The 25,361-nt window shown below is 43.4% G+C and overlaps 1 protein-coding gene across 2 annotated transcripts in view; it reads right to left on the minus strand.

The window, feature by feature from the left end:
- Nucleotides 1-25,361, minus strand: part of IRF5 (interferon regulatory factor 5) — a 53,564-nt gene that overhangs the window by 10,612 nt on the left and 17,591 nt on the right. For both annotated transcript variants that reach the window (XM_033959714.1, XM_033959713.1), the window contains exons 2-5: nucleotides 10,358-10,558; nucleotides 7,830-8,019; nucleotides 5,124-5,170; nucleotides 2,522-2,558 (exon numbers count right to left, since the gene is read on the minus strand). In XM_033959714.1, the coding sequence (XP_033815605.1) occupies nucleotides 2,522-2,558; nucleotides 5,124-5,170; nucleotides 7,830-8,019; nucleotides 10,358-10,531 (448 nt within the window). In that variant the 5' untranslated portion in view covers nucleotides 10,532-10,558. The remainder of the gene's footprint in view (nucleotides 1-2,521; nucleotides 2,559-5,123; nucleotides 5,171-7,829; nucleotides 8,020-10,357; nucleotides 10,559-25,361) is intronic.

Here is a 25,361-nt window from a genome sequence, read left to right on the forward strand (position 1 = left end):
ATTAGTTATACCTTCCCTTAAAACAATAGGAACAAGAAGAGCAGACATGTTTTCTGTTATGGGTCCACAATGGTGGAACTCTCTACCACAACATATCACAAACGAAAGAGATCTTCTTTCTTTAAAAAAAAATTTTGAAAACTCACCTTTTTAAAGATGTTTTTAATACTCATTATTAAAAATTTTTTTAGTTTTTTAATCTTTTACTTATCCCCGTTCCCTTATGTTTTTTTCCCGTATTTGTTTTTCTATATATAACAGATGTAATCTTTCCCCCTTTTTTCCTCCCAATTCAAGTTTGTCTTGTCTTAAAATTGTTGTGACTGAGTTTTAATTTGTATCTTTATATTTTATTCTTTTACTTATGTACATCGCTTTTTAAACAGATTCAGCGATAAATCAAATATATATTAATAAACCTTGAACCTTGATACATTTTCTACATAACAATGTTACCACTAGATCAATAAACAACTACAGGCAGTCCCCGGGTTAAGAACGAGTTATGTTTTTAAAGCTGTTCTTAAGTCGGATTTGTATGTAACTCAGAACGTGTAGATTTTAATATTCTTGCTGCTTACCTCTGCTTCCAGCAGACAAAAGGGCCACCTGTCCCTACCAGTGTTCCCTCTAAGTTACTATATGCCACAACCAATGTCACTGCTGTACCATCAATTAAATCATATAACAGTTGTTTAGATTTTTACACTTGCATAGCACAGGCTAGCTGTTCAGTGTCTCATCTACTTCCTGCTATGTCTTCATAATTAGTGCTTTACTTTTACAGGTAATTTTCTTTTTCAAAATATTTTTGTATGGACCTTCGGGTAGCAATCAGGCAAACAGAGCCAGTTGCTTAAACTCTGCATCAATCCAATCTTTATTCATATTTTATTAAATCTGTATTTTTCTTTTTTCTTTTTCTTAGTGAAATGATCCTGTACTCTCCTCTCCCTAAACAACTGTTATATGACCCTCTAAATTACAGCATTCACAACCACACACTGTTCTTAATGTGGCCATGCATCATTCCTGAATTTGTAGGAGTCTTTGCCACAGGAAATACTGCTCAGTGAAATCAAATGAAGCCACAATCGCATGCTTAAGTATGAATTGTACTTAAGTCAGGTATCTGTAACCCGGGGACTGCCTGTATATCCTTTTCATGTAGTCTCATATTTATCCCCTAAGCCAGGCCTATTCAAATGGTTTGAGTGGAGGTCTGTAAACTTTGGTACATATTAATATGGACCCTAGGTTTCAGACAGCCAGTCAATAAATGCCAAATAAAATACTTTTTTTTTTTTTTTTTTTAAATCTTTGTTGTCTGAGCATTGAGATCAAAACAAATGGAACCCACTCCCCAAAAAAAAACCCAACCCAAACACGTCTCTGCCAGGGGTCTCTTTTCTTTTTCCAATCGGACATCTATGTGTTTATCACTTCCCATCCCATCAGGGCCTACATTTCCAGTGCCTACCTTTCCCGAAGGTGCAATTCTATAAACGGCACTATCACGTGATTGACATGCAATCGGCGGCCATTTTTAAGGTGACCAAGATGATAAAAGGGGATGGAACTCCTCTCGTATGAGGAAAGACTAAAAAGGTTAGGGCTCTTCGGCTTGGAAAAGAGAAGGCTGAGGGGAGATAGGATTGAAGTCCACAAAATCTTGAGTGAAATAGAATGGGTACAAATGGATTGATTTTTCATTCCGTCAAAAATTACAAAGACTAGGGGGACACTCGTTGAAACTGCAGGAAAATACTTTTAAAACCAATACAAGGAAATATTTTTTCACTCAGAGAATATTTAAGCTATAAAACGCACTGCCAGAAGTTGCGGTAAGAGCAGATAACGTAACTGGTTTTAAGAAATGTTTGGACAAATTCCTGGAGGAAAAGTCCATAATCTGTTATTAGGACATGGATCAGTAGCATGGAAAGTTGCTGCTCTTTGGGATTCTAGAATCTTGCTACTCTTTGGGGATTCCACATGGAATGTTGCTCTCTTTGGGGTTCCGGAATCTTGCTACTCTTTGGGTTTTGGCCAGATACTAGTGACCTGGATTAGCCACCGTGAGAATGGGCTACTGGGCTTGATGGACCATTGGTCTGACCCAGTAAGGCTATTCTTATGTTTTTATGAGGGTGCCGTAAATAGAATCGGGGCCAAAATGCCTAGTCCTTCCCAAGAACTCAGGGCCTGATTCACCAATATTTCCCCCATAGACATGGAGAAGAAAAACCTTTGCTGATTTACAATGTATCTAATCTATAGTACACACCCACCATCTGATTTTATAACTTCTATTTGCATTCTGTATAACTATCCATTTTCCCCAAAAGATTCTTTTTTTCTTTTTTTTTTGCAATGGCAACAATTTATTTTGTGATATATAATAAATATGCCTCACTAATAAAAATATAAAAACTCATAGCATAATGAAAACATGTCAGTTCTTGATTCTATTCACACTCACATATCTTACTCTGAGAATTCTCTGCCGTAAGGTACTCACCTGCTTTTATGTGCAGCCTGGGCATCATATCCTGCAGCTGTGAAAAAAACCCAAGAGCAGGAAATTTACTCAAGGTTTCCCAAAGCTCTCAAATATCACTAATGTGTCACCATATTACCCATATTCCTGGATGCAGTATTGTTTATGGTGTCAGCCAGTCAATAAATGCCAAATAAAATATATATATTTTTTTTTAATCTTTGTTGTCTGAGCATTGAGATCAAAACAAATGGAACCCCCTCCCAAAAAAAAAACAACCCAAACACATGTCTCTGCCAGGGGTCTCTTTTCTTTCTCCAATCGGACATCTATGTGTTTATCACGTCCCATCCCATCAGGGCCTACATTTCCAGTGCTTACCTTTCCCGAAGGTGCAATTCTATAAACGGCACTATCACGTGCAATCGGCGGCCATTTATAAGGCAACCAAGATGATAAAAGGGGATGGAACTCCTCTCGTATGAGGAAAGACTAAAAAGGATAGGGCTCTTCAGCTTGGAAAAGAGAAGGCTGAGGGGAGATATGATTGAAGTCTACAAAATCTTGAGTGAAATAGAATGTGTACAAATGGATCGATTTTTCATTCCGTCAAAAATTACAAAGACTAGGGGGACACTCATAAAAGGGAAATTTGGACTTGGTTGTTAATTTCCTTTCCTTAAGTCCTGAGACCACCAGTCCAGATGAGTGGCTGTGTCCCCCTCTTAGCAGATGGAACCAGAGAAAAACAGCTCAGAGTTAACTTCACCTCCTTATACAGGGGTTAGTGTTGCATTTAAATCAGGGGTCTCAAAGTCCCTCCTTGAGGGCCGCAATCCAGCCGGGTTTTCAGGATTTCCCCCAATGAATATGCATGAGATCTATGTGCATGCACTGCTTTCAATGCATATTCATTGGGGAAATCCTGAAAACTCGACTGAATTGCGGCCCTCAAGGAGGGACTTTGAGATCCCTGATTTAAATCATCAGTATTTCTCTGGCTCCAGCATATGGCACTAACATGTGGCCTGGTGCAGCAACCGAGTAGCTCTAATGCTAAATGCAGATTGACTTGTGGAGCAGGCTGCCTACTCGACAAATCAAATTTCATCAAGCAAAGAGCTGGGGATTCACTGAATCTCCCGAAAGCACTCACCACCCACCACTGTATAAATGCCTCTAGTTACAAGTGAATTATTTGTAAAACTAGTATTTTAGCCCATTACATTAACGGGTGCTAGAATATATGTCTGTGTTTTTATTTCTGTCTCTGTCTCTCTCCTGGCCCCTTTTGTCTGTCTGTCTTTCTGTATCTCTTCCTGCCCCTGTGTCTTTCTTCTTTTCTTTCTATCTATCTGTCTCTCTCCCTGCCTCCTATGAAGCACCATATCTCTCCCACCACTTCCCTGTGCAGCAGCCACAGCAGGATTCCCTCCCCCCACACCACTTCCCTGTGCAGCAGCAGCGTTTCCCCTACCCCCCTTTTCCCTTCCCGTGATCTGGATGGCTCCCTTAGTCCCTTACCGTCTCCCTCCCCTTCCCTTCCCGTGGTCCCGACTAACCTTCCGATTCCAGCAGCGTCTGCAGCACTCTATACATGCTGCTTCGGGGCCTTCAGTAGCATGTGTAGAGTGCTGCTTGAATCGGAAAGTTTCAGGACCCGCAACCCTTGCCGGACCCGAAGCGAGCTCTGGGGTTTTGTTTTTTTTTACACGGGCCCAGCCAGAGCAGGAGGAGAAGCCTGGGAGGCAGCAATTAAAGTCCGTTCTAGCCCCCGCTGACGTCGCCCTGGCCAGTTCACATCCTTCAGACTGCAAGAGCTGCCGCGTCCGACAGGCTCTGCGCCGCTGCGCGCATGCGCACTCCTACTTGCGGGTCCCTACAGCTCACGGAAAACGGGAGCACGCAGGTGGGAGTGCGCATGCGCGCTTAGGGCTTTATTATATTAGATAATGACCTTGACGCATAACCATTACATATTAATTAAAAAAGGGGGAGAAAAAGGACATTATGAATTTGTTGTTTGCTTATGAAGGGAATATTTTTTTTCTCTCTCTCACTACCTCATGATTTTACCCTTCATGAGTCAAGTTTCAAATTTCTTTATTTTTTATAAACCGTCTATCAAAACAAGTGTCTAAACGGTGTACAATATAAAAAGATAGCAGCAAACAATTAAAATAGGTAAATAAAAGCAATATTTTATCAGATATTAAAAATCCTAGATGAATTCACATTAACATACATGGAACAAAAGGAAAGCAGGGGAGGGAAAGTTTATTTAAAATACATCAAAGTAAAATTAATTTAAAAAAGGACGGTAAAACATTAGGATGGGAATCACTTCAGATGAAGCATTTGATGTTTCAAAGTTTCACAAGAATTAAAGGATTGAGAAGCGGAAGCTGATACTAAAGAGTAAAGGCATCTTTAAAGAGGAAAGTTTTAAGTTTGGCTTTAAATTTTTAAAGCGAGTTTTCTAATCGAACATCTAGTGAGATGGTATTCCACAGAGAGGGGGCAGTGACTGAAAAAATGGATTTGCGAGTGGCATCCCTGGCTCCCACAGAGTAAGAGAAAACCTCTAGCATCATAATCAGCCATTATGCATTTTCTCTCTCACCTCTTCTTCATCCTGGCCGCAGATATATTCATCACCAGCTAGAGAGTCTGAAGCAAAATAAAAGCATAATCCAGTTCAATCATTAGGCAAACTCGAGGTGGCAGATTCTAGGGGGGGGGGGGGTGCAGAGAAAAGCAGCTGCACTGAAAGCAAAACAATAGATTCTGACAGCCACCCAAACCCAAAGAACCAGCAAAGTGTGATTTTTACCCAAAAGGAGAAGAGTCGTTTTTTTACATTAAGATTTTTATGGGAAAAACAGCAAAATCAAAAAAACAAACTCCAAAATACACCCAATCACAATATCACAAACCGGAAACCAGAGGGTCATATACAATACAAAAGATGTACCATGATTCTTTAGTACATGGCAAAAAACACACAACCCCAACCCCCACTCCCCTCTATAGAAGAGTCATTTTCTAATCTAATCTAATCTAAACCTTAAGTTTATATACCGCATCATCTCCACGAATATGAAGCTCAACACGGTTTACAAGAACTTAAATAATAGGTAGAGAAGGAGAAGGTTTATATGAACTTATATGTAGAAGGGAGGAAAAAGGGGGGGAGGATAGAATTACAATTTGGTGAAAAGCCAAGTTTTCAGTTGTTTGCGGAATAATTGGAGGGAGCCCAGGTTCCGCAGCGGGATGGTGAGGTCTTTCCAAAGTCCTGTGATTTTGAAGAGAAGGGATTTTCCCAGTTTGCCTGCATAGTGAATGCCACGTAGAGAGGGGAAGGCTAGTTTATACCTTTGGGCGGTTCTGGAGGAGTCGGGACTTGAGGAGTTGTAAGATAGTGGGATAAGGGAAGGAAGAAAGGATACCGTGAATGATCTTAAAAGCCAGGCAGGAACATTTGAAATGGATTCTGGAGATCATTGGGAGCCAATGAAGTTTGGCAAGGAGGCATGGTCAGATTTGCGTTTTGTAAAGATCAATTTGGCTGCAGTATTCTGGATTAGCTGGGTAAATGAATTTTGGGCATTACCACCATTAGGTATGTGAATTTAAAATGAAGCTTAATATTTAAAAGTATGAAGTGCGGCCGAGATGATAAAGGGAATGGAACTCCTCTCATATGAGGAAAGACTAAAGAGGTTAGGGCTCTTCAGCTTGGAAAAGAGACGGCTGAGGGGAGATATGATTGAAGTCTACGACATCCTGAATGGAGTAGAACGGGTACAAGTGGATCGATTTTTCACTCTGTCTAAAATTACAAAGACTAGGGGACACTCGATGAAGTTACAGGAAAATACTTTTAAAACCAATAGGAGGACATTTTTTTTTCCACTTAGAGAATAGTTAAGCCCTGGAACTTGTTGCCAGAGAATTTGGTAACAGCAGCTAATGTAAATGGGTTTAAAAAAGGTTTGGGCAATTTATTGGAGGAAAAATCCATTGTCTGTTATTGAGAAAGACATGGGGGAAGCCACTGCTTGCCCTGGATTGGAAGCATGGAATGTTGCTACTCTTTGGGATTCTAGAATCTTGCCACTCTTTGGGGATTCTGAATGGAATGTTGCTACTCTTTGGGGATTCTGATGGAATGTTGCTATTCTTTGGGGTTCCGGAATCTTGCTTACTCTGAGATAATGGAATGTTGCTACTCTTTGGGATTCTAGAATCTTGCTACTCTTTGGGGATTCTGATGGAATGTTGCTACTCTTTGGGGTTCCGGAATCTTGCTTACTCTGAGAAAATGGAATGTTGCTACTCTTTCGGATTCTAGAATCTTGCTACTCTTTGGGGATTCTGATGGAATGTTGCTACTCTTTGGGGTTCCGGAATCTTGCTTACTTTGAAATAATGGAATGTTGCTACTCCTTGGCCACCCTGAGGACGGGCCTCTGGGCTAGAAGGACCATTGGTCTGACCCAGTAAGGCTATTCTTAAGGTCTTATGATGAACCATTATGCATGTTTAGGGGGTATTTGAAAAGGAGGTTTTGGAATGATCATGACTAAGTGCAAATAGCAAAAGCTCAGAATCAGAGGAAGTCTAAAGGACTGAAACATAATCGAGGGGCCACAGGGGCTACAAGTGTGCCTAAGGAAACTAATAATCTCCCTTCCCTCTCAAAACACACACACTCCCCCCCCCCCTAAAAATGCAGCCACACAGGAACAGTAATCCAGTGCCCCTTCAGAATACACATAGGGTCAAATTCAGTAAATGTCCTCCAAAGTGAGGTCCTAGAAATGTACTTTTAAGCAGTGGCATAGCGAGGCTAGAGATGCCCTTCCCCCACCCTCGTCTCTGCCCCCACTCCTTCCCCAAGCTCCCCTGCCACAATCATGCCCTCCCTGCCCCTGTAGTTGTTTACCGCTGCAAGCAACAAGAACCTCAATGTGCTCCTCGCGACCCCGTTGGCTCTCCCTCTGATGTCACTTCCTACGAGCGGCACCTGGAAGTGGGAGAGACAACGCGTCACGAGGAGCATGTTGTTGCTCAAGGCAGTGAACAACTAAAGGGATGGGGGGGAAGGAGGTGCAAACATGGCGGGGGGGACAGAGGAAGAGGGATGCCGGTGCCCCCACCAACATGGCGCCCGGGGCAGACCCCCCCCTCTTACTATGCCCCTGCAAAGAAACAAAGAAATAGGGTGACTGCCCTACAAAACCACCCTGACCTGGGGAGCCATTTTGCCTCCCATCCCCCCCCTCTCTTTCTTTGCACTTCCCATCTCCCCTTTGCCCCTTACCTCCATTAGGCTGTAGAATGTCGCAGACTTCATAGATCTTGAAAGGCTGCATTGGGGTATCCTTTGTGCCATCATAAAGTAGCTTAAATTCACGGCTCTTGTTCAAAGCACAGCGCAGATTAGCTTTCCACTTAGCGGGGTCCGGTTCGTCCACTCCCTCCTGGTATTTCCCAGTTTCTTTTGCCCAGGCCTCGAGTGAAAGCAGAGGGAAAGATAAAATGCCATAGTTATCACACCTTCCACCTTTCCCTTTTCATCCAGTGAGATAGGCCTAAAGGTCAGGCTTAGATTCTGATAACAGCCTCAGCGTTATGGACACCAGGCAATACAGAGGGCTTTTCTTTTACAGGGCTCAACATGTTACCATTCTCCTTGTAATATACTTAATCCAAAAGAGCTTTTTGCATGTTTCTTTTAAATTAATTGTGTCAAAAACATTTCATTTAAATGCCAAAATGCCAATCACACTGCACTTATCTATCCCATAGGATTCCAGTGAGGCAGATTCTCTCACACCCAAATTAATTTAAAAGAAACATGCAACAAATAAAAACGTAGAAATAGGGAGGTTGGTGGGGGGCAGGAACAAATGATTAAAGTGCTAGGATTGGTGAAGTAGGTTCTGGAATAGCCGTGCACCATAGGAGGCCCCATAATCCCTTTTCCATGTAAAGTTTTCTGATGTTCCTCTCCTTGGTTAGTTTTAGGATGTGTGAGTAATTTCAATGTAAAAAAAAACCAAAACAATTTTTCTAGGGGATATTGAAAAGTAGTTGTGAACATGGAATCCCTGCAACCATTTTTGGTGTAAATCAGAAAACTTACCCCCCTTGTCTACGAAACTGCTCTAGAGTATTTTAGCGCAGAGAGCCGCGCTGAATGGCCCGCGTTGCTCCCGACGCTCATTGAGTTCCTATGAGCATCGGGAGCAGCGCGGGCCATTCAGCGCAGCTCCCCACGCTAAAAACTGCTAGCGCGGTTTAGAAGAAGAGGGGATAAGAGATTCTTGTACAAACAATTGGGGACGGTTTTAACCCATTTGGAAAATGAAAAGTATATAATCACTACCCCGATGTTTCTTGCCTTATTCCATTCTCCTTGTAAACATTTCCCTATTCCAGTGCTTGTCAAAGTTTTTTTGTGCCTTTGATGCCACGATTGTGTGACACCCCCTTCCACAAGGTAAACAATAATGATGAACCTCTCCCAACCTACAGCTCGGGACGCTTAGCCCTACTCGAATGCATACAGTCAGAATCGGAGATCATTGTTCCCTTGCACCCTGTGGGCGTCATTGTGACATGGCCACTGGAATTCCCTCTCTTCAACAGCAATAAGCGCTAACTCTGGAGCTCCTCCAAGCTCTGCCAATTAAACTCATGACCAACCCAACGAACAAACTACACATTACACTAGAAACAGTGTCAAAATGGATGAGAGACCCCCAAATTAAAACTGAACCAAGACAAAACCAAATTCTTACTTCTAGAAAGAAACAAAACCCCAACCATAACAAACCTAGAAATAAACTCCATCACATATCCCTTACAACCCAACCTAAAACTGCTGGGAATAATGACAGACAAAGGCTGCATCATGCAACTTCAAATCAGCAAAACGGTTCAGAAGGCATTTGCAACCATGCTCAACTTAAGACAAATCCGAAAATACTTCAACAACGAACAATTCAAACTCATAGTACTAGGACTCCTGGACTACTTTACCTGTCATGCCCTGCCAACATGCTAAAACAATTTCGAACAGTCCAAAATACAGCTCAGACTGATATACTCGCTGAAAAAATTTGACCACATTACTTCAGCTTTCCATGACTCAAACTGGCTCCCAGTACAAGCACGCATACAACACAAATTCTACTGTACCCTATTCAAAGCCCGAAATGGAAATGGACCAAGCTATCTGAACGACAGCCTAATCAGGAAAAACACATCCAGACCACGGAGAACTCAAGCACACTTTACCCCCCCCCCAATCAAAGGCATGCAAAGCCTACTAGCCACCACAGCATCGAAAATAGACCACCACCTCTCAAATCTGCTGACCACGACGCCCAACTACAAAACATTCAGGAAAGAACTGAAAACCATACTATTCAAGAAATTTGTCAAATGATCTAACCAAACCGTATCGACCCTTCCCAGATCCTGACGCATACTATAGCTACCAACCTTGTAATCTCCCTGGGAATGCCCAGGCTAATTTCTTGTTGTAAACTGCTTAGAACTGAAAAGTATTGGCAGGATAGAAGACACCAATGTAATGTTCCACTAAGCCACTGGGCTAACCTGAAATATTATAAAGCAGCTTCCCACCCCCTTCTTGTATTCTATGTTCCCAAAAGGGTGTGTGGAAAAGATGGCATTTATGACTATTTTTATCTGACTTTATGACTTTATGATGCTGCTTTGCCAATCCGGTAAAGGTACCATGAGAGACAGCCTCAGTAGCCAATCACATTGCTTATTTAGCACCCTACAAGAGTCCCATGAAGAGCTCTTCCTGCTCACCTTGAATATAGTGTTCTCGTCATCCTGGATGGAGATGTGTCTGGTGGCATGGCGCCAGGGAATACGGAACAGCTTGCGCTCTTGGTTTTCCCACTGGAGGCCTGGGTACTGCCCGCTGTTGACCTGGGCGATGAGCCAGGGCTTCAGACGGATGCGCCGCGGGTGTGAGTTCATAGCAGAACGTTCCGTCTTCCTGTGGACCTGAAGCAAGAAGCCAAAATCCACAGAGGACAACTTGTCTTAGCCACTGAGTCCTTTATAATCAGTAAAATTATCCGTTGTGTATGTGGGGGAGGGAAGGCAAGGAATAAATAGGAATAAAACAAAACCAAAAGAAAATGCGATAAAACTTGCAATACATTTTTGATAAAGTTTATTTTCTTTCATCAGGTCATATACCTTTTTAAAAAAAATTTAAATCAAGCATTTTGTACCACGTTGCTAAAGTAATCAATCAAAATGAAAATATCTAAGCAGTTTACATAGACTGAAGAGAGGAGATTTTATTTATTTATTTCTAACTAGTGTTTAAGCCCGTTACATTAACGGGTGCTAGAATATATGCCTGTCTGTCTTTCTTTATTTATGTCTCTCTCCCTGCTCCTGTCTCTTTCTTCCTTCCTTTCTGTCTCTCTCCCTCCTGCTATTTTTTTCTCTCTCTCCCTGGCACCCTTTGTCTGTCTGTCTCTCTGGTCCCCTGTCTGTCTTTCTCCCTGGCCTCCTTTGCCTGTCTGTATTTCTTTCTGTCTCTCCCCCCCCCCCACACACACTTTCCTTTGCAGAAGCAACAGCGGTATTTCCCTTCCCCTCCAGGTCCCTGTGAAGTAGTAGCAGCATTTTCCCCCACCCACCCCCATTCCCTTCTCTCCCCCCCACTTTCCTTTGCAGAAGCAGTACTGATATTTCCCTTACCCAGATCCCTGTGAAGTAGTAGCAGCATTTTCCCCCACCCCCACCCCCATTCCCTTCTCTCCCCCCCCCCCCACTTTCCTTTGCAGAAGCAGCAGCGGTATTTCCCTTCCCCTCCAGGTCCCCTTGCTGCCACGAATGCAGGACTCTACTTTTTGGCGATCGTGGTGGCTGATCCTCCTCTAAAGAGCAGCCTGCGATGGTGGCCGGCTTTAGCGAACCTCGCAGGCCTCTCTCCAACTCGGTAACACGTTCCCTCTGACGCGATCCCGTGTGTCAGAGGGAACGTGCTACTGAGGTTGGAGAGCGGCCTGCGAGGTTCGCTAAAGCCGGCCACCATCGCAGGCTGCTCTGAAGAGGAGGATCAGCAGCGGCGGTGGCGGCGGCAGTGGCGAGTGAGGGCGGGAGGTGTGTTCCCTGCCGAGGACGCGGGCAGGGAGAGAGCTTGCCTGGCTTCCATGGTGAGTGAGGGCGGGAGGAGGGGAGTGGCCAGAATGTTCCCTGCCGCCGGGTTGGTGGCCACGGATCACAAACCACAGCGGCAGGGAACACGAAATCCTAAGTGCGCATGTGCGCTTAGGCTTTTATTATATAGAATATTTCTAGACCGCCTAAAACTAAGGGCTCCTTTTACGAAGCTGAGTTAGCGGTTTAACGTGCGTAATAGCGCGGGCTAATTTGTCAGCCGCGCTAGCCGCTACCGCCTCCTCTTGAGCAGGCAGTAGTTTTTCGGCTCGCGCGGGGGTTAGCGCTAAAAAGGTGTGTGTGATAAAGCCATTAACGCGTTGCTTCGTAAAAGGAGCCCTAAGCGGTTAACAACTGAAAAACATTCACAAAAATTCATACACAAACGCATTTACAAAATGCGTTCAAATTACACGGCAATCTCATCCCCTCTAAATAATTTTGAGAGCTCAAAGAATTTACACATTAGCCATCACAGAAAATAAAGTGCAATAGAATTCTTTAAAATAAATCTACCAGGTAGTTAAAAAAAAAGCCTCCACAAAGAGTTGTGTCTTCAACATCTTTCTAAATTGTAAGCGGTCGGAACAGGTCCTCAGGATACCAGGGAGGGAATTCCAAAATTTGACATGTTACAAGTTACAAGTTTATTAGAATTTGATGGATCGCTTAATCGGTTTGCTAAGCGATGTACAAAATTATTAAAAGAAAAGTGTGAATTACAAAAAGGACAAACCAAATGACAAAATTCTTAGAGACAAGACAAACTTGAGTTGGGAGGAAGGGGGGGGGAAGTTACAATTCTATTTAGAAGAAAAACAAAAAGGGAAAAGAACAAAAGGAAATGGGATAGTTAAAATTTAAAAATATTAAGCAAATCTAAAGTTCAAGTATTATAAGCATCTTTAAAAAGATAAGATTTTAACGATTTTTTAAAAGAGGAGAGGTCTTTTTCATTTTTAATATAATGTGGTAATGAATTCCACCATTGGGGGCCCATTACAGAGAACATATCGGATCTTCTCGTGCCTACTGTTTTCAAAGAGGGTATAGATAAGAGATTTTGGAAGGATGACCTGAGTGGACGTATTGTCTTATGGGGTATTAACATCCTGGCTATAGGTTAGGGTTTTAAATATTAGCAGCATGAGCTTAAAAAGGATGCAATGATTGATAGGGAGCCAGTGAGAATCAATCAATAATGGCGTGACGTGGTCATATTTCTTAGCGTTATATATTAGTTTAATAGCTGTATTTTGGATAAGTTGAAGTCTTCTTTTTTCTTTTTGGGAGATGTAAAGTAGTAGTGAGTTGCAGTAATCCATTTTAGCTTAATCAGTGAATGTATCAGACCCCGGCTCCGGACAACATTGCCACTCTGGATTTTTCATACCGGACAGCTTTCTCCGTTTCAGAGGTTAATCTCATAGTACCCTCAGACTTTAAATTCCTGCTCGGCTGATACACCTCCCACAAAGATTGAAAGTTCAAAGGAACAGATCCATACAAGCTCTGATGTATCACTGACAACGTTTTATAACAAACCCTTTGCGGCACTGGAAGTCGGTGCAACTGTTTTAGCACAGGGGTAATATGTTCTGTCCGTGAGATTCCCAAGATCAACCTCACAGTAGAATTCATCAATTGCTTTAACGCTTTATATCTAATTTTAGTCATTCCCAAATAAAGCATATTACAGTCATGCCCAGTCTATTCTGCATAAATGACATTCGGGAAAATGGTAAAGACCCTCCTCTCTTCAACTAAAGGTCACCCTCAGTCTACACCCAACCCCCTTAAACCCCACCTCTACCCTTCTTTCTCCATTCTAATCTTCTGCCTAAATTTCTGAATAGTCCACTCTCAGCCTATACTCAAATAACTTGTATCTAAACTAAACTACTTATATTTAAACTACTGTTCTTAATTTTCTGTATAGTCCCTATATCTAAACTGCTGCACAGTCTCGTATGTCCAAGTATTTAAATCTTCTGTATAATTTTGTATGTCCAATTCACTCCATTGTGAATGTTTACTTGTAAACCGTTCTGAGCTACTGGGAGGACGGGATAAAAATCTAAATAAATAAATAAAGTACTTGTAATTCACTCTCTGGACGCTTGGGTGGGTGGGGGGGGGGGGGCATAGCTGGAAGCAAAGCCTGGTCACGAGGTAAAAGTGAAAGCAAAAAAAAAAAAAAATTTTTTTGAAGCTCCGGTTCGCAAATAAATGAACACAGCGGCACGAATGGGAAATCAGGCTTCAATCGGTGCAACCGCAGGTAGGCAAATTTGTGCATCGAGAACGCGCGAATAATGAGAGACTGTATAATAATAACTTTATTCTTGTATACCGCCCAACCATGAGTTCCGGGCGGTTAACAAACAAGAAGGACTGTACAATCGGTGAAAACTTACATGTAAACACGTTAAGACAACGGGAACTCACGGCAGCCATTTTGATGACGGCTCTGAATGGGGCAGGAGCGTAGGACGATTGATCCTACCCCGTGTCGCCGCTAGACCACCAGGTAAGGTCTAGGGAAGGGGGGTACTGTACAATGAGGTGTAGCTGTATAGTGTGATTTAGATAGCACTTAAAATTAATATACAAGAAAATAGAGAGTCAATACTCGGTGACAAGAAATGGTGTAACACCATCAGCTTTTACACAGGGTAACCGAGGTTTACTGTAGCGTTATGTACATCTACGGCCTCCTAAATCAACATTGCAGAAAAACTCAGCGGTGAGAATTATATAAATCGAGTCGCAAAATTACTAAAGAATGAGGGAGGAGCTGAAGGGATGAAATGACAAAATAGAACATAAGAAATGGATGAGCTGCAGAGTGTAGAACGATTTCTGGACCAGAGCAGAAATATGACTAGTAAAGGTTAGGTGGCTGTGAGGGGCGACTCCTAAGGTTTTAATGGAATCATTTCAGGGGACGTGTTATGGGTAAAAAGAGTTAAGAATATAAGCAATGCCTCCGCTGGGTCAGACCTGAGGTCCATCGTGCCCAGCAGTCCAATCACACGGCGGCCCAACAGGTCCAGGACCTGTGCAGTAATCCTCTATCTATACCCCTCTATCCCCTTTTCCAGCAGGAAATTGTCCAATCCTTTCTTAAACCCCAGTACCGTACTCTGCCCAATTACGTCCTCTGGAAGTGCATTCCAGGTGTCCACCACACGTTGGTTAAAGAAGAACTTCCTAGCATTCGTTTTGAATCTGTCCCCTTTCAACTTTTCCGAATGCCCTCTTGTTCTTTTATTTTTTGAAAGTTTGAAGAATCTGTCCCTCTCTACTCTCTCTATGCCCTTCATGATCTTGTAAGTCTCTGTCATATCCCCTCTAAGTCTCCTCTTCTCCAGGGAAAAGAGACCCAGTTCCTCCAATCTTTCTCTATCTATCTCTCTCTATTTCTGTCTCTCTCCCTTTCTCTCTCTCTCTTTCTTTCTAGCTCTCTCTCTATATATTTCTCTCTATCTCCCTTTCTCTCTCTCTTTCTGTCCCTCTCTACTCTCTCTATGCCCTTCATGATCTTATGTCTCTATCATATCCCCTCTAAGTCTCCTCTTCTCCAGGGAAAAGAGACCCAGTTTCTCCAATCTCTCAGCGAATGAGAGGTTTTCCATCCCTTTTATCAGACGTGTCGCTCTCCTCTGAACCCTCTCGAGTAACGCCATATCCTTCTTAAGGTACGGCGACCAATATTGGGTTGAATCAATCCTCAAGGTAAAAAGCACAGCAGTGGTTGCAGACGTGTTTAATTTCGGACTGTTATTGGTAATCCCAATCAGCGATTAAATCTAGTTTAACAGAAATATCAGCAAACAAAACAATATAGACTAAAAGAATTATCAGAAGAAAGTGATCAGTGTCAGGTCAAAAGCGCGCCGGGACAAAGGCGCGCGCAGATAATTGAGCGCAGCGCGGAGGCGGGCGCCGCAGAAAATTACCTTTTTTAGGGCTCCGACGGGGTGAGCATGGGGGGGAACCCCCCCCCACTTTACTTAATAGAGATCGCACCGCATTGTGGGGGCGTTGTGGGGGGTTTGGGGGGTTGTAACTCCCCACATTTTACTGAAAACTTCACTTTTTCCCTGTTTTTAGGGAAAAAGTTAAGTTTACAGTAAAATGTGGAGGGTTACAACCCCCCAAACCCCCCACAACGCCGGCGCAATCTCTATTAAATAAACTGGGGGGGCTCCCCAACAAAACCCCCCGTCGGAGCCCCTAAAAACTGTAATTTTCTTCGTCACGCGCCTCCGTCTTGCGCTCAGTTGTCAGCGCGCGACTTTGTCTTTCGCGGGGTTGTCTATGAACCAAGTGATCAAGTTCAGTCATAAACCTGAATAAATAAAAAAAAGTGTTCTCAAACCCTTCTAAAGCTCATAAGAACATAAAAATAGCCTTACTGGGTCAGACCAATGGTCCATTAAGTCCAGTAGCCCGTTCTCATGGTGGCCAATCGAGGTCACTAGTACCTGGCCAGAACCCAAGGATTAGCAACATTCTATATAGAACCCCAAAAAGTAGCAACATTCCATGCTACCGATCCAGGGCAAGCAGTGGCTTCCCCCATGTCTTTCTCAATAACTTTATTAAGCGCGCTCACGTTATTTTCCTTTCTGATTTCTTTTGTTTCTATTTATTCCATTTAGATGGGATGAACATGGCTGCCACACTACTTTATCCAAATGGAGAGTGGAGGAGAGATGAATCCATATCCAGACCACAGGATAGACAGGACCTTGCAGCCATGGGTCAACTGGGCAGACAAAAATGCAGAACCCACTTACCCCCAAAGGGCAGCTTGTAGAGAAAATTCCCACACCCACCATTCCAGTAGGCATAGGGACAAAAAGGAGCCCATATTTACCTATCCTAATAGGCAGCGAAGTAAACTGGAACTCAGCAGCACGGAAACCTCTGTACTTCTAATACACTGTTTATTCAAGAGTTAAAGAACTTCTCTGGGACTCCTGCAGGTTCTTCCACTGTGATCGTCATAAAAGGATGAGTAAAGCCAGATAAATGTTCTTTCCCCCCCCTAAAAAAAACCGAGGTGGGGGGAAGAGGTCTGAGGAGGTCCAAACAATTTTATTAAATAACAGGTTAGAAGAGCTCAAAGATAAGACTCTGTTTGTGCTTCCAAGGTTGTGGGCTCTCACTTAAAATTTATACGACTGTGCATTTACCGTAAGATTACGACTCCTGACACAGGCTTCTACGGCCCTGTGTTGAGTCGTGGCTTTGTGGTGGACGTTGGGAACTCTTCTAACCTGCTATTTAATAAAAATTGTTGTTTTGACCTCTTCAGGCCCCTTCCCTCTTTTTTCAGACCATTTATCTGGTTCTACACTTCTTGATTGGTTTACTACTGGGGGGGGGGTCTGTTGCTTTTCTTTTTATGGTCAGACAGGATAAGCTACAGTAAAATCACTTGGAATTAGTCAGTACTTGGATGGACAAATTATAAGCTCAGAACTGAGGCTCGTGGAGATGAAGCGACTTTTTTAAAGCCAGACACAGCTGCAAATGTGAGATTAGAATTTAAAGCCCAGATTTCACCTTTCACAATGAACATATATATTTCTCATGACTGGGAGTTAGAATGGTTCCTGAAAAAGCTATTCCGTCCTTCTGCCATCTCTCTTCGGTAGTTTTCTGCATGGCGAGATGTAGCAACAAACCACCGTCGCATACAAGCTGGAAATAAAAAGAATCGTGCTTCATGACTCACGTAGTGGGTGCCTCTAGGTGTGGCACTAGGTAATAACCATATTCCATAACCCACAATATTACTGACACAGGTGCTGCAACAGGTGGCCGTGCTTATTTTTAGCATCTGTGGCTGCTGTACTGACTTAGCATGAAGCAAAAAAAGCTGCCTTTCATACCTTCCTTTGTATGCTAATCCCCAGAATCCTGTACAGCTAGCTACCCGCCATGACTAAGCCAAACGTGTCTGTTACAACATAAGGAGGCTCCAGCTGCAGGTAAACAGCTGTGTGGAAAGGCACTGGAGGAGTCCTACATTCCAGTTAGAAACCAACCCTAATTAAATGAAATCAGGAAGCTCCTCTGGCACAATTCTGCACCTATGACGTGTTAATAACCCCGGGGGATATCACAGAGTGACCGCCCATAATATCAATGAACTGCTAGGGATGAGAGCAGAAAGCAGCAAAGTGAAAATGTGGGTGGCTGGAAAGAACACCCAGCGTTCAGTTCCTTCCTGATTTGCTACAGGTAATTCAACTCTGTTTCTTCCTGACGACCAATTGAAATCCCTGTGTCACTAAGCATTTCCACCTCTATTCTTCCTCAAATGCCCATTTTCTTCTGAACTTATTGGATGCTGGGGGTGCAAAGCAGTTTCTACTGGCAAAACGTCCCCTAGTTGCTATTCTTACCCTGCAGGGGGTAAGCTTTAGTTCCTGTTACCCTACAAGGGGGTTCTCTTTACCGCCCTTGATGCTTGAGGTGGTTAACAAAAAGAAAAAGATATTGCATTGTTTTTACAAACCTTTCTTGATTCACTCAATACATTCTCTACTGCAGCCTTCTGCACGCAACATTCAAAAAAATATATTCTTGACATAATCAAGCTGGAGAAATGGGCAGTGACATGGCAAATGAGGTTCAATGTGGATAAGTGCAAAGTGATGCCTGTCGGTAACAAAAAACTCATGCACGAATACAAGACGTCCGGGGCGGTACTTGGAGAGACCTTCCAGGAAAAAGACTTGGGAGTTCTGATCGACAAGTCAATGAAGCCGTCTGCACAAAGCGCTGTGGCGGCAAAAAGGGCGAACAGAATGCTAGGAATGATAAAGAAGGGGATCACGAACAAATCGGAGGTCCTCACCTGGAGTACTGCGTCCAGCACTGGTCGCCGTACATGAAGAAAGACACGGTACTACTCAAAAGGGCTCAGAGAAGAGTGACTAAAACGGTTAAGGGGCTGGAGGAGTTGCCGTACAGTGAGAGATTAGAGAAACTGGGCCTCTTCTCCCTTGAAAAGAGAAGACAGAGGAGACATGATCAAAACATTCAAAATACTGAAGGGAAAAGACTTAGTAGATAAAGACAGACTGTTCACACTCTCCAAGGTAGAGAGAACAGGAGAGCACTCTCTAAAGTTGAAAGGGGATAGATTTCGTACAAACGTAAGGAAGTTCTTCTTCACCCAGAGAGTGGTGGATTGCTGGAACGTTCATCCGGAGTCTGTTGTAGGGGAAAACACCCTCTAGGGGGTTTCAAGACTAAGCTGGACAAGTTCCTGCTAAACTGGGACGTACACAGGTGAGGCTGGACTCATTTTAGAGCACTGATCTTTGACCCGGGGGCCGCCGTGTGAGCGGACTGCTGGGCATGATGGATCACTGGTCTGATCCAGCAGCGGCAATTCTTATGTTCTTATATTAGTCAATTAGACTATTACAATTCCTTATATAAAGGGACTTATCAGAGTCAAAGATCTCCACTGCCTCCAAATAATCCAAAATACGGCAATTAGAATGATCAAAAAAGTAAGCACATATGACCATAACGCTTCCCATCTGAAGAATGCCCACTGGTTGCCCATTCCTCATTGCATCACTGGTACATTACTTCTCCTAGTTTTCAAAGTACAGTACATTATCTAACTAGATGAGTCAGCATACCTCTCACACAATCTAATTCCATATTGTCCACCCAGAGCACTTAGATCTGCACAGCAAAACCAGTCGACTGTCCCTAATTATAGGGAAATAGTTTATGAGAACACAAGACAATCCATTTTGGTAGAACCCAAATAGCAACAATATTCTATACAGAATCCCAAAGAACAGTGAGATTCCGGAATCCCAAAGAGGAGCAACATTCCATGCTACTGATCCTAGGGCAAGCAGTGGTTTCTCCCATGGCTGTCTCAATAGCAGACTATGGACTTTCCTCCAGGAACTTGTCCAAACCTTTTAAAACCCAGCTATGCTAACTGCAGTCATCTAAGAATTCAGCCATCATCTGGGGAGAGAGAAAAGGATGGGGTGGAGGAGGGCGCGTTTTGAGGAGGGAGTTTGGCATGGCAAAGACACAGCAGGGGTTGAAAGAAAGGGAGCTAGTTAACTGGATGTAGTAGTTTTGCTTGGCCAGCATGAGAGCAGAATTAAAGGAGGTCAGCATGAATTTAAAGTGAAGGAAGTCAGAATGTGTGTGAGATTTGAGCCAAAGGCACTCGGGAGTGAGCCTAGGCTGAGGTTTGGTATACCTGATAAAGTGGGGAACAGATAGAAGAGTGTTAGTTCAGAGGAGAGAACTTGGATAACAGAGTGGAGGCAAGGAGAGGGGAAACAGTGGAAAAAGTATGGAAAGATAGGTTTTGAAACCTTCGTGCCCTCTGTTAGTGAAGACAGTGTCTGAGGGAAAGATGAGTAATTGTGAAGGTTATCAAATGATGATCAGAGATGGGGAATGCAGCGAGGTGGAGCAGTTGGAGAGGAAGCAGCTGGAGAAGAACACAAGACCAAGGCAGTGGCCATGCCAGTGAGTAGGGGTAGAAGAGCACAGATGGAGGTCGAATGAGGAGGTTAATGCAAGAAACCTAAGAGACATAAGTGTCAGAAGGATCATTGGCGTGAATGTTAAAATCCCCAAGGAGGAGGGAGGGAGAAGAGGAATACAGAAAGCCAGGAGTCAAACTTGGTGAGAAAAGAGGAAGGGGAATTCTTGGGGGACTAATATATGACCACTGTCTGATGAGATAGAGAGTGAATAGGCGGACAGAATGGACTTCAAATGAGGAACGGTGGTGCAATTGGAGTGGGAGAAGAGGTTGAAATCATCATGAAGAAGAGAGAAGCCAAACTCCTCCACCTCTATCAAGTATATGGGAGAATATTAGTAGCCCCTAAGGGAGAGGGCAGCAGCTGCAGTGGAGTCCTCAGGGCAAATCCACATCTCAGTTAGAGCAAGCAGGTGGAGGGAATGGGCGATAAAGAGCTTGTGAATGTAAGTTGAAGGCAGAGTGAACATTCTATAGGGCCCATGAGAGAGGAGGACGAAAGGGGAGGAACAGAAATAAGGTTGGGATGGTTGCACATGTGATGAGGCATATGTCATGGAGGGCCAAGGGCGGGACTGACATCCCCTGAGCTGAGCAGAAGAAGAAGTAGGAGAGTGCGTCAAATCAAAGGGGAAGAGTGACGGCAATGACAAAGACGGGAGGTGCTCAAAGAGAAAGGGGATAGATGAATGGAAGGGAGAGAATGTTTGAGCTCGAGAGCAGAGAATATGGTAGATGACAAGATGGCTGGTGAGGGGATAGGAAAAAGAGAAGGATAGTGAGGACTTTTGGGGTAGAGTCGAAGGGAATAGGGAGTATGGCAAGACTGGGGAGAGCGAGTATGAGAAGCAGAGAGTGAGTTGGCGCCATAAGGAAAGGAAGAGAGAAAAGAAACAGACATTAAAAAGTATGGTTGTAAGAAAAGGGAGGCAACCTCAGGAAGTGCCCGAAGGAGCATGCGCTCCTTTGTTGCGCACTGGCGGCTCGTGCCGCCTTGAGAGGGCTTTGTTTACATATGTAGTAAGGTTTGTGAGGCCACCTAAAATCTTGATTGGGAGGGGCTACAGCCAGGTAGTAGTTAGAGAAGTGTCTCTCAAACTGTGTGCCACGGCACAGTGGTGTGCCCCAAAGAGATTCCGGGTGTGCCATAAGAGATTCCAGAATTTTACCTATTTTTTTTTAATTCCCTTCATAAGTATCATGCTCGCAAGAGTCTGTCAATATTATGAGCGCCTGTGTGTGCAAGGATACAACCGACCAGACAAGCATCATTCTTTGCCATGATTGGTCCTTGAAAACTAATGGCAAGTTATTTTAATTATATTTTTTATGCAGTATTTATCCTAACTTGAGCAACAAAGCAATCAAAGCTTTGTTACCATTTGGATCTTCTTATCTTTGCGAACTTGGATTTTCAGCTCTGATGGAAATTAAGTGCTCCTTTTACTACGCTGCGGTAGCGTTTTTAGCATGCGCTGCCCCCCCCCCCCCACGCTACATGCCAAAAACTAACACCGGCGTTAGGGTCTAGCGCGTGCGTCAATTCAGCGCACACTAAAACCGCGACAAAAATGATAGGAGGCTTGCGCCAGAAGATGTATGAGGAGAGACTGGATGCCCTGAATATGTATACCCTAGAGCAGGGGTAGGGAACTCCGGTCCTCGAGAGCCGTATTCCAGTCGGGTTTTCAGGATTTCCCCAATGACTATGCATTGAAAGCAGTGCATGCAAATAGATCTCATGCATAGTCATTGGGGAAATCCTGAAAACCCGACTAGAATATGGCTCTCGAGGACCGGAGTTCCCTACCCCTGCCCTAGAGGAAAGGAGGGACAGGGGAGATATCATTCAGACATTCAAATACTTGAAGGGTATTAACATAGGACAAAATCTTTTCCAGAGAAAGGAAAATGGTAAAACCAGAGGACATAATTTGAGGTTGAGGGGTGGTAGATTCAAGAGCAATGTTAGGAAATTCTACTTTACGGAGAGGGTGGTGGATGCCTGGAATGTGCTCCCGAGAGAGGTGGTGGAGAGTAAAACTGTGACTGAGTTCAAAGAAGCGTGGGATGAACACAGAGGATTTAGAATCAGAAAATAATATTAAATATTGAACTAAGGCCAGTACTGGGCAGACTTGCATGGTCTGTGTCTGTATATGGCCGTTTGGTGGAGGATGGGCTGGGGAGGGCTTCAATGGCTGGGAGGGTGTAGATGGGCTGGAGTCGGTTTTGACGGAGATTTCGGCAGTTGGAACCCAAGCACAGTACTGGGTAGAGCTTTGGATTCTTGCCCAGAAATAGCTAAGAAGAAAAAATTTAAATTGAATCAGGTTGGGTAGACTGGATGGACCATTCGGATCTTTATCTGCCGTCATCTACTATGTTACTATGTAGTAAAAGAAGCCCTAAATTAAAAAAAAAAGAGAGAACTGCAGATGGTGGATGATGAAATGTGTGTTTGCTTGTCAACTATTGAGCCACATTTTGAATTAATTTGCACTCAAAAACAAGCACATCCATTGCATTAATTAGCATTTCTATTCTATCTAATTTAGATTCACCGTTGTTATCCATAAATAAATAACTCTCAGATTAAAATTTTTGTTGGTTTTGCAATTTTATAATTTCAGTTATAATGTGTCACGAAAAACATTTGCTCCATTTAGGGTGCTGGAGCTAAAAACATTTGAGAGACACTGAGTTAGGCACAAGTCAGAGGCTGCAGGTGGTGGGGTTACAGGCAGCATTTACCATCCCTTTCCTAGTACAGTGGTACCTCGGAATCCGAACGCCCCAGAAATCGAACAACTTGGAATCCGAACTATTTTTTTAAATTCAATTTTGCCCCGTAATCCGAACGCTGCTTTGGAATCCGTACGTACGAGAACTGCAAGCGGTGCTCAGCCCAAAGCTTCCCCTCTGACGCAGCTTCCTATTTCCCCCTGGGAGGGAAGCTTTGGGCTGAGCACCGCTTGCAGTTGCCGATCTTGCTGCCTATGCCGGTGGGGGCCCAATCTTGCTGTCTGTGCCAGGGGGCCCCAATCTTGCTGTCCATGCCGGTTGGGGTGCCCGATCTTGCTGTCTATGCTGGTGGGGGCCCGATCTTGCTGAGTTTGTGGGAAGGTTTAATCCAGTTTCTATTATTTTCAATGGGAAAATTTGTCTTGGAACTCGAACGGGGTTCTGGAACGGATGAAGTTCGAGGTACCGCTGTAATTCCTAGCATCCCGTTTGTATTTTGCTTTTTGGTCACAATTTGGGGGCAATTGTATAACTGGGACACAAGTTAGGCACCTAAAAGCAGCACGCTGACCGTGTCTCTGGATATGACAGAAAGCATATCCAGATTCTAACAAGTGGGGAAAGCACAGGGTGAGGGATGGAACTGGATCTAGAATCTCTGTGTATGAAAGCTACATTTATACTGCCAGAAAACAAGAATATGCATCTTCAGGGTACGGCCTAGTTATTAAAAAAAAAAAAAAAGAAGCAAGCAGCAGTTCTTTGAGGCTGAAAGCAGGTGAGCAGATAGAAGCATATAAACAGACAGGCTTTTGTTCTTTGTTAAAATATAGAGATTATCATACCAGGTATGTAGGTAGCAATGTGCAGCTTTAGGTGGAGAGGAATTTGCAACACAGCTTAAAGTGTTTCTGGGTTTTGTATGCACTCACACACACATATGTATATACAGTACACCCTATCCCCCCCCCCCCAAACACACACACACAGAGCAGCTATTAATGCATATTTAACAGTCAGAAGGTGAGGCTTTTGTTCTAAAATATAGAGATAATCATACCAGGTACAGTATGTACATAAGAACATAAGAATAGACTTACTGGGGGGAAAGAGAGGAGGCACTTTTGCTAGGTGAAAGGAGCTACCCGGCAGCTTTGTCAGCTGTTCCCGAGCCCCTCGCTGATCTCAGTGGGAGGGGCCAATCGGAGATAAGAACTTGCCGCAGGGACCTCCTTTGAAGTTCCGGTGGAGCCCTAGTGGAGTAGGGAACACGGTTTGGGATTTTCTTTTATTTTATGTGGATTTGTTGTGAATATGGGAAAGCGAAAGGTTAAGCCTAAACTGTTACCATCTAGTACTCCATCTTGCCTAGGCCCTATTGAAAGACACTTAGTATTAACTCCTAAGCCTATCTCTCCCTCTCCTATTGCAGGCAATATATCAGGGGCTTCATTAAGTTCTGGGGAAAGAATTTCCCCGGGTCCACCCGTCTCTTGTTTCTCTCCAGGGGAGACTTGTCCAAATGGTAGTCTTCCCGTTGGAGAGAATGTAGCCTCAGACCGAGTGATAACAACCACAGTTGATCCAACCAGTCAAGTTTCCTTGTGGAAATTTGACTAATGAGGAAATTCCCCAGAATATTACTTTAAAGGATGTATGGATGGTGGTTAAGAGGTCTGAAGCTCTACTACAGGGTCCAGTCCAAAAACTTTGTGCTTTTTCAGATCAAGTAGTATCTAAAATGGAACTTATAGATGGGAAAATTAATCAATTAGAAGGAGAAGTTAAAAAATTAGATTCTCAGATAGTAAACAGCAGACTAGTACTTCTGCAATTAAGGATAGTCTTTGGTTGCATAGGCAATGTGAAACTATTGAAAATCATATGAGAGCTTCCAATCTGAGAATACTGAATTTCCCCAAATGTTCACTGCTCTCGTCAGAGATCCTACTTCAAAAATATTTTAAAGAGGTTCTAGAATTGAGCAATGCTGAAACTATAGTTTTGAATAGATGTTTCTATATTCCAACTAGAGGGACAGTTAACCAAGAGGGAGGAGCTACTGGTGGATCTGACCAGAAGAAAGACCCACTGGACCCACTGGAAAATTTAACATTATTTCTTGAAACAACTCAGGATGAAATTTCTGAGCGGGCCACCCTCTTGGTAACTTTTGCCTCAGAAAATTGTAAAAGCGTTGTTTTGAAAAATTATTTCTTAAAAAAAGATTTCCTGTTTTGTGGGCAGAAACTACAAATGTTTCCGGATGTGTGTAGGGCTACCCAATATAGGTGGAAACAATTTCTTCAATATAAATCTTGAGTATTA

This window comes from Geotrypetes seraphini, chromosome 9 (genome assembly GCF_902459505.1).
Source record: "Geotrypetes seraphini chromosome 9, aGeoSer1.1, whole genome shotgun sequence".
Classification (NCBI taxonomy): Eukaryota; Metazoa; Chordata; class Amphibia; order Gymnophiona; family Dermophiidae; genus Geotrypetes; species Geotrypetes seraphini.